At 36.1% G+C, this 9,278-nt stretch overlaps 3 protein-coding genes across 3 annotated transcripts; all 3 read left to right on the top strand.

Moving 5' to 3' along the window:
• The first annotated feature begins 4,022 nt into the window (after positions 1 to 4,022).
• LOC141698407 (glutaredoxin-C11-like) lies at positions 4,023 to 4,678 on the top strand. The gene has a single exon (XM_074503092.1). It carries the CDS (start codon positions 4,127 to 4,129, stop codon positions 4,433 to 4,435), a length of 309 nt encoding a protein of 102 aa, XP_074359193.1. The 5' UTR covers positions 4,023 to 4,126; the 3' UTR covers positions 4,436 to 4,678.
• An 843-nt stretch (positions 4,679 to 5,521) lies between these two features.
• On the top strand, positions 5,522 to 5,839 carry LOC141697533 (glutaredoxin-C11-like). The gene has a single exon (XM_074501952.1). It carries the CDS (start codon positions 5,522 to 5,524, stop codon positions 5,837 to 5,839), a length of 318 nt encoding a protein of 105 aa, XP_074358053.1.
• Positions 5,840 to 7,212: 1,373 nt separating this feature from the next.
• LOC141698321 (glutaredoxin-C13-like) lies at positions 7,213 to 7,862 on the top strand. Its single transcript, XM_074503005.1, has one exon. The coding sequence runs from the start codon at positions 7,372 to 7,374 to the stop codon at positions 7,678 to 7,680; it is 309 nt and encodes a 102-aa protein (XP_074359106.1). The 5' UTR covers positions 7,213 to 7,371; the 3' UTR covers positions 7,681 to 7,862.
• The last annotated feature ends 1,416 nt before the right edge of the window (positions 7,863 to 9,278 follow it).

The raw sequence follows: 9,278 nt of genomic DNA, 5'->3' as shown, positions 1-9,278 counted from the left end.
ATGCAGGGTCACAGGTTGATAGAAAAAGCACAAGTGGTGCTTGTGAATTTTTAGGAGATTGTTTAGTTGCATGGCATAGTAAAAAGCAAACTTCAGTAGCTCTCTCTACAGCTGAAGGAGAGTACATTGCAGCTGGAAGTTGCTGTGCTCAAATTTTGTGGATGCAACAAACATTGCAGGATTTTGGTATTTCTTACTCAAATATTCCTATATATTGTGATAATACCTCTGCAATTAATATCTCTAAAAATCCTGTTATGCATTCTCGTACTAAGCATATTGATGTTCGTCACCATTTTCTACGAGATAATGTTTCTAAAGGTAATATTGAGCTTATTTATATTTCTACTGAGAAACAGCGTGCAGATATCTTCACTAAGCCTTTAGCTGAAGATAGATTTTGTAAAATGCGTCGAGAATTAGGTATGTGTTCTCTGTAATTTATTACGTGATTTTATGTAATTTATGTGTTTAAATATGAATTATGTCATAATACTTAAATATATGTTGTGTATTTATTATTTGAGTTATTAGGTTCCTGTTTATAAATTTGTGGTTTGTTATTTTATTTGTCCGTGTGTTTATGCGTGTATATAGCATTAGATTTTGTAAATCTTTTGATTAGACTTTTCATATCCTTGAAACTCGTGCATGTATCATTCATTCAATACATCACTTCTGTTTTGCACCTCTTCATCTCCTCTTCCATCTCTAACTCTTCAGTTTCTACTTCTTTTTAAACTCTCTTTCTTAATCTTTTCATTTTCTTTTCTCACTCTACTCTCTCATTCTCTCAAAATTCTATCCTTTCTCTCTTAACCCTAAAATCTTCTTTCTTCCATGGCTCGCCGTTCGAGATCCACCGCTAACCAAACCCCGACCCCTGCTCCGTCTGGTTCGAAGCGTCGTCGTATGGCCACAGTCGTCTCCGAAGCATCTAGTGAAGCATCTCCTAATTCTTCCGAACGCCATGCAAAGGAAAGCACTACTAAGGCATGGAACAAGTCCATTCTAAAAGAAAGGTTGTGTGATACTGATCTTCTCTCCAGGATTGGCGTATCATCATTGTTTGAAGCTATTGGGTGTGCTGGGTTATTATCGCCGTCAGATGTAATCTATCCAGATTTGGTGAAGGAGTTCTATGCGAATTTTTCGATTTTGGCCGACAATATTGTGTTCTCTTCGGTGAAAGGTAGTCCAGTTTGTTTTAAGGCGGATTTGCTGGCCAGACTCACAGGCGTATCCGATCAAGGTCCCTGCCCGTTTATCACTCATCAGGCGTTTGACGAGATTCCTGGATTGCAATATGAGAAACAACTCAAAGCTATTCTCGGTGACAACTTTGTTTCTGTGTCTGTCAAACCATTGGTAACTGATTTAACTCCTATGTGCTTATTATTGTTTAAATTGTTTCACTCGAATGTTTTGCCTCGTAAATCTGGTCGTGATAGAGTAACATTTCAGGATTCTATTCTTCTGTCAGTGTTTGTTAAGAAAACCCCTTGTAATTTGGCTTCATTGATTATTTCCAACATGAATCATTGTGCTAAACATGAATCCATGCATCTTCCATACCCTGCTTTGTTAACAAAGATTTTTCAGTATTTTCGTGTTCCTTTTGAGACTGCTAAATCAGAAAGTTTGAATGTTGTTTTTGACTTGTCTGTGTTAACTGCGAATGGTCTCGTAGTTACTGAATCAAATGATTTGTTGTTTGATGATGCTTCTAGGAATGTTGGTGGTATTCCTAAGTCTCCTAATTATGCCTCAGACCCCTTTGATCAGCCTACCAATACTCTTCTTAATTCTCTGTTGATCAAATTAAATGAAAATTCTGTTGCTTTGGCTAATCTTAATCAGCATTTTGCTTCTGTCAAAACTCTTGGATCACTAACTTCTGAAGTTAGTATTCTAAATGCTTCTTTTGAGTTGTTTAGGAAGTATGTTTGTTCATCTTTGGATGATATCAATGCTAAACTCTCTGTATTGCATACTTCTGATGTCAAGTTGTCTAAGACCATAGATTTTGAGTTTGGGACTCTGCAGGAAGGGATGATTTCCTCTGCTAAGGCATGGGAAAAGGAATTTGTTAAGTTGTTTTTTAAGCTTGGGTCAGAGACTAAGTTTTTATCTCAGCAGTTGTCAGCCATGCAAGACAAGAGCAAGATGTATTGGCACAAGAAAAGAGACTGGATTGGAGATTGTACTCTAGAAGAAATCACTGCTCCTCTGCCATTCCTCCACCTTCAGTTTTTGGTATGACCAGAGAAGAATACAAGGCTAAGATTTTTGACTGGCTCCGTGAAAGGGACGGGAAGGCACCAGCTAAAGATGCTTTTGACAAGCTCTTTTCAGAGTATGGCTCAGCTCCGGTGTTTCCTTCATCCCAGAACAGAGCTTCTGGTTCAGGCAAGGGGAAAGCTCCAGTTAACGTTGACGATTCTGATTGAAGGACCCTTTTATGATGAAGGGGGAGAAATTTAAGATGTTTGATATTATATTTTTTTTAGACGATGATGGGTTTATTTTGGTTAAGACTATGTTTCTGAATGGGTGTTTTTGATTCTGAATGGTTGGTTTATGTTTTTGATGGATATTTTTGGATGACTTTGTGATTGACTGATATTCTGGATTTGTGGATTTGTTACAACTGGACATCCTGGTTTAGGGATGGGTTGTTACGTTTTTAGTATTTAATGATTGAGACGGTTTTATGCATATTGTTCTGGTGTCTCATTCACTCTTTAGTTGTCTCATTCTCATATAATTGCATATATCATAAACTGCAATATATTCTGTTGGTTCTAACTTTGTTTTACAGGCCTTTAGTGTTTTTGATAGGGGGAGCATTTATGCTTTCTTTGTCATCATCATAAAAGGGGGAGAATGTTAATCTACGAGTTTATGATGATATTCAGATTGCAACATAACAGCAGTTTAGAGTCCAGAGATTGCAGTGATTCAGATTTTCCAGGAGGCTATTTCTCAGGATTAAGTTTGTTAGGGTTTTGTGTTAATCTTGTTTATCTGGATAAACCTTATCTCAAACAAACTCACCACCTTATCTTATAAATCAAGTTTAAATCTTTCAAGCCTTATCTCTTTACTTGATTTATCTTTTTCAAACGTACTAACAGATTAGTTTCAAAGATTCATTCAAATATTTTCAAACAAACTTATCTTCCAATCTTATCTTGTGTTTGAAAATAAATCTGTTAGAACTTTGCTTATAAATACAACTCTTCATTTCAGATTTGTAGCTAACACTTTCACGAGAATCTTTCATCATCTGAAATCATTTTCTTGTTTCATACCCGAGATATTCATATCCAGAAAAACAAGAAACCTAGTTTGAGTTGTAATCAATTTGTTTATTCTTATACTTGTGTATTCATATCAACTTTGTGCCGGGTTGTGGCAAGCTTGATTTCAAAGTATAGCAAGGTAGCTAGAAGGCTAAGGAATAGCAGTGGGCTAGGTAGCAAGGTAGCTTGGGAAAGGGTTTCTTTCAGGTGCTATATTTGTAATCAAGGAAAAGATTGTAAGTTCTTTTATTAAAGTTGATATAATACATTCTCTATGCTAGTTGGCATGGGGACTTGGATGTAGGCCATAGACTAGGTGTAGGGGCCGAACCAAGTGAAAACTTCTGGTGTTTTTACTTTTCAGTTTTTCAGCATTCTGCATTTTATTTCTGTTGTTTATTTTCTGCAGTGTAATTGAGACTGTCCCATACCCTGTCTCATTTGTAAAGGGACTGTCCCATTTGCATAAGAGACTGTCCCATTTGCCTTGACAGTTAGAATATTATTTTATCTATCGAGCCATCGAATTTCAAGATCTTCCAAGGCATTTTTCTTATCTGAACAATATCTAATAGAACTTTGCATTTTCTGCGTTTCAGGCAATTATCTTATTGTTAATTTTTCTCTTTTACGGATTAAATAATCTGTCAATGACCTTAGAGAGCCCCTATAAAGATGCAGTGATGAAAGCTCAATGTCCACCACTACAGACAAGCTTGCCTTGTACTTCAAAAACTACATTACTCTCTATACTATAGCTTTCTAGTTTCTAGTTGCAGTACGCCATTTTTCTAATTAGAAAGCTCAAATATCTTAGCACTATGGATAAGGTAAGAGACCTTGCATCAAAGAAGGCTGCAGTGATATTTACCAAGAGCTCGTGTTTCATGTGCCATAGCATTAAGACGCTCTTTTATGAACTTGGTGCAAGCCCCGCAATTCATGAACTTGATCAAGTTGCAAACGGAAGGGAGATGGAATATGCTCTCCGAAGGCTAGGTTGTAATCCTTCTGTCCCAGCAGTCTTCATAGGTGGAAACTATATAGGCTCTGCCAAAGACATCATATCTTTACATGTAGACGGGTCTCTAAAAGACAAGCTCATCGAAGCCAAAGCTATCTGGTTGTAGACACCTTAATTCATACATAATGTGAACTAACGAGAGTTAATTTTCCTTAATATTAGCACTAGCACCTACAGTCTTATATCATTTTGAAATAACATTGCAAAGTTTCTTTGAAGTAAATTGGAAGGAAAAACGTCGAAAAAATCTCACTATAGAAAATCTATTAAACACACACATCTGGACCTATACGCCAAGTCTTCTGAAATGAGATCATTAGTTTCAGATTTTTGTTGTATACTAGGCGCTGTTCATATCCGTTCTGCTATTTGTTTGATCCTCTTGACTGTTTTGTATGAATGCAAATAAAATATTAGAGTGCTGCATCTTGCAATGGCAATAAAATGAATCATTGTATTGAATTCATCTGCAACTTATTCGACCATTTAACTTTGGCCGGCATTATTTAAGTTTTGGCCTCTGGCGAATACAAACAAGGACATATTTAGTAATTACCATAGGAATCCTCAAATTCTCCGCAAACAATACAACTACGTTAACATCTGAGAACATTTTTTATCTCTATCCCTTATCAAGAGACAATTATATTTGTTTTCTTTCACCGAAAGTGTCCCTCTTGACAAAGCATTTTCTAGAAATCAGAAGAATATATCCCACCTTCCTCCCCTTTCTTCACCCAATTTTTTATGCACTCTTTTTCTATGCCATGATTCTACCTGAGTCCTCTGCCAACCCGAGCTCTGGATACCATGTTGAGTAACCGGTCCATGTAAAACCTTAAGGTGTTAAAGGCAGACCCCAATAGGATCATACATTATACTCTAATAGTTTAGCACATTTGGCATTTTACTTATCCGGACAAATATCTAATAGAACTTATTCTTCTGCATTTCATACATTAATTTTATTGTTAATTTTCTATTTTATGGATTAAAAAATATGCCAATGACCTTAGCGAGCCGCTATAAATATGCTGTGATGAAATCTCAACGGCCACCACCACACACAAGCTGTCCTTTTACCTTTCAAATTCAGAGACTATATAACTCTCTGTAATACTATAGGTTCCTAGACCTAGTTTCCGGTTGCATTACACCATTTCCTATTTAGAAAACTCAATTTCTTAGCATAATGGATACAATAAGAGACCTTGTATCAAAGAAGGCTGCAGTGATATTTACCAAGAGCTCGTGTTGCATGTGCCATAGCATTAAGGCACTCTTTTATGAACTTGGTGCAAGCCCCGCGGTTCATGAACTTGATCAGGAGGCAAATGGGATGGAGATGGAATACGCTCTTCAAAGGCTAGGCTGTACTCCTTCTGTCCCAGCGGTCTTCATAGGAGGAAAATTTATAGGCTCTGCCAAAGATGTCATATCTCTACATGTACATGGGTCTCTAAAAGACAAGCTCATCCAAGCCAGTTGGAATGTTCGTTCAAAATTGTAACTCAAATATTAAATATTTCATAAATGAGGTTGCACCGGGGATTTCTCTAGTTGTTAGCTCTGGTGAGAAGTTATAATTTATGAGTTGTTTTCTTAAATGTGGCTTAGGACAGCTGATGAAAGTGTCTTCCGAAATTACATATTCTTGTAATTTCGATTTTGTATATAAAACAGAATCTCAGAGTCACCTCTGTCCCCCTTCCCTTCTGTGTTTTTAGATGTTACCATGTATTTCTTATGTTTATGTGCATGGTTAGGCAACATTTCGGTGATGGTGCTTACAAAAATCTTCAGGACTCCGTAAAGAAAGGAGTAGTAATCTTCTGTAGCACCTGACTTTAGCAACTGATAGTTGCTTATCTGAAGCCAAGTGCATTTAACTACTGCTGAAAAAGAAACTAAGACGAAGCTAGAAAAATCCTCTAGTCTGCCCCGTCTACTTTCATATCATATTGTTCATAAAATGTTGGACTCCGTTATGCTACAATTCTTAATCATACATATGCATAGCTACAACAACAATTGTGAATATGTTGACAGCATAGATGCACTCTATTGTAATGTAGAAACTAGAAACTGTACTCTTTCTTCACCTTGTACTTATGTTATCTTCTGGTCTAGAGGCTAAGATTACAAAATTCAATCATAAAAAGCTAAATATTGCATCCGAGGACATCAATGTAACTGCCTTCACAACCAGGTTTGGATTAGAAAACATAAGGAAACAAATCAAATCCATTATACAAATTTACAATTACAACTCTATCTTTACTGATATAACTTGCTTCTTTATTTAATCACTTCCTCCCGAAAAATCATTTCAGATACAGCCTAGTCTGTCTGCATAATCTATAAAGAAGAGTGGCCAAATTTTACATAATCTAAAGGTTTATTAATATTGTTTAGGTTTAAGTTCTGAGGTTTGTGTCATAAATGTGAAAAATGAAAAGATTCAAGATAAGAACAGACCGAAAGATGATTATGAGAATCTCTTGAGACTTAACCATCTCTATCGAATTTTTTTACAACTTTTACACTATCTTGGAAATTATTAAATTCCACAAGATCTGCAAATTTTGAACTTATGGTCACTAAGTTACACACGTACGTGTTGAAACCAACCATTGATGCCATGCTCACTGTTTTCAGGAATGCACAAGGAGAAAAGTGCTGAGTAGTCCAACTTGTTCATCACTCTGTGGAACATAAACTTATAGTTATCTTAAAAAGTAGCTTGAGTATTTTTTTGGCATCTAAAAAAGCATTTTTTTCTTTTAAATGTTCTTTGCAAATGCAGTAGTCCACCTTTGGTTGTATTTAAATAGAGCAGCATGAAAATTCAAAGTTCATGCAATTTAAAGCTTCAATATCAATTTCCTCCTTCATCAGATACTTTCTCCTTCCCCTTGGTTCCCTCCTAGCAAAAAAGCCTATTTAAAATTTGCTAGTCTAAAAAACTTAAGTTAATACTTGATTTCTATAAAAATTCGCTTTTTACTGATCATAGTATATACTAAGCAAAGAATCGTAAGGATGGACAAGATACTGCGGATGACCTCAGAAAACGGGGTGGTGATCTTTAGCAAGACTACATGTTGTTTATGTTATGCTGTGACCTTCCTTTTTAATGAACTTAGAGTAGACCCTATGGTTCATGAAATCGATCAAGATCCCGAGGGTAGGGAAATTGAGAAGGCTTTGTTAAGGATGGGGTGCAATAGCCCCACGGTGCCTGCAGTGTTTATAAGTGGAGAGCTTGTGGGTTCCACCAATGAAGTCATGTCCCTCCACCTAAGTGGTTCTTTAACTCCTCTGCTGAAGCCATATCAGTCTGAAGTATAAGCTTGGCTAGGCAATTCTTTGAGCTAACTATTAAGTAGTTGTCTTTGTACCTTGTGTCTGCATGCATTTAAGCAAGTAGGGAGTTTCCTTAGTGACGAAACATAAACAGCAGATTGTATAGTCTCTTTTTTAGTAGAAGTCAGAAGAACGTGTAGTTCATTTGAAATCCTAAATGAATTCAGCTTTACCTGCAAGGTGTATTTGTGTTAACTTTATTGCATCATTTTTTTATAGAGTTCATACTTCATTCAAACTATAACTAAGGATGTTATGGCCATTTTAATGAAAGACTGTTTGGTGAAAAATCTGTACATAAAAAGCTATGTTCCAACTGCATAATGCCTTCTAATTATCAGTAAAAAAAATTAAAAGACACTGCTGGGAATCATGTGTTGATTGCATAAGCTAATAGTAATCAAGAACACAAAAAAAAGGCTCTTCGTGAGCCCTCAAAGTGGTCTCTGCAGCAAGTTTCAAGATTCTGAAGTACAGCTACAAGAGGAATATTTAACAGTAGATGCAAGAGATATGGGTTGAAATGCAACTCACATATTCAACTCGATTTGTACACAAGAAACAAAATTGACCAAAAAAATTACTGATAATTTCTGGTAGAACAGAAGCATGCTGTTTGAGTATTAAAAAAATTCTGCAGTTGATCATTTCCAAAATTAAACTTGTAAGATGTTTTAACAGCTCATTAAGGTCGCGTCAATTTAAATGTTCAATAGCAGAAAAGCTGGAACCATAACCAAAAGGATTTGTTGGCGTGGCTAGGGGCGAGGAGACGTCTATAAAAATTCAGCTTGCGTTTACAAAAAATAAGTAGTTGGAAACGGAAATATGCTCCACTTTGCTACAGTAGGAGGTGCAAGTGCAGATTTATTCTGAGATAAAGATGAGCATTATATACCTTACCGTTGTCTTTGGTTTCCTTATGTACTGTTACCTTTGCATTTCTTATGTCTGTAAATTACATTGGCTTTGATTTGCATAAAATTATGATTGGTGGTTCTGTTCCAAGTTTAGTCATCAGATTCTGTTAAAGGCCTTGAATAATTATTTTTTGAAACAAATCTTTAACTCTGGATTTGAGTCGTCGGACAGACTAGTGATAGTAGTTGTAATACAAGAAAAGAACAACAAAATGGTCCCTGCCATATTCTGATGTGAATTATGAGAGAATATATATGTAATTTTGAAAAGATCTCACTTGACAAGTTGACACAGGACGAGGTGCAATCACCAGATTCCAAAGTTACAAATGGAGACGTGCATCTGAATACAGTGGCGGATCCAAAGAAAGGATTCACTGGGACTTGCTCTCATGTGAGAGGAAAAGCATTAAGTTTTAGGTGTGCAGGCTTCTGAATCATCTAAAACCACCAAAATTCATCTCCATTCAAGTTTTTGGCTAATATTAATCGCAGTCCCAATTGTCATCAACATGTATACTAGTGAATAATTTTGCTTTTATAATTTGTTCAAACGAAAATGAAAGTCGTCTGTTGCAGGTTATTTACATGCTCAGTGTAGCATTAGGAAGCAACAACAGATATCCCCATCTGATTGTTTAAGTTCATACAATGTCAAGATGA

The sequence above is a fragment of the Apium graveolens genome, chromosome 11, assembly GCF_009905375.1.
Source record: "Apium graveolens cultivar Ventura chromosome 11, ASM990537v1, whole genome shotgun sequence".
Classification (NCBI taxonomy): Eukaryota; Viridiplantae; Streptophyta; class Magnoliopsida; order Apiales; family Apiaceae; genus Apium; species Apium graveolens.
The sequence above is the reverse complement of the archived record's forward strand: the minus strand, read 5'-3'. Positions and strand labels throughout refer to the sequence as shown.

Coding starts and splice junctions, on each gene's coding strand:
- LOC141697533 (XM_074501952.1), top strand. CDS start 5,522: ATGGATACAATAAGAGACCTTGTATCAAAGAAGGCTGCAGTGATATTT.
- LOC141698321 (XM_074503005.1), top strand. CDS start 7,372: ATGGACAAGATACTGCGGATGACCTCAGAAAACGGGGTGGTGATCTTT.
- LOC141698407 (XM_074503092.1), top strand. CDS start 4,127: ATGGATAAGGTAAGAGACCTTGCATCAAAGAAGGCTGCAGTGATATTT.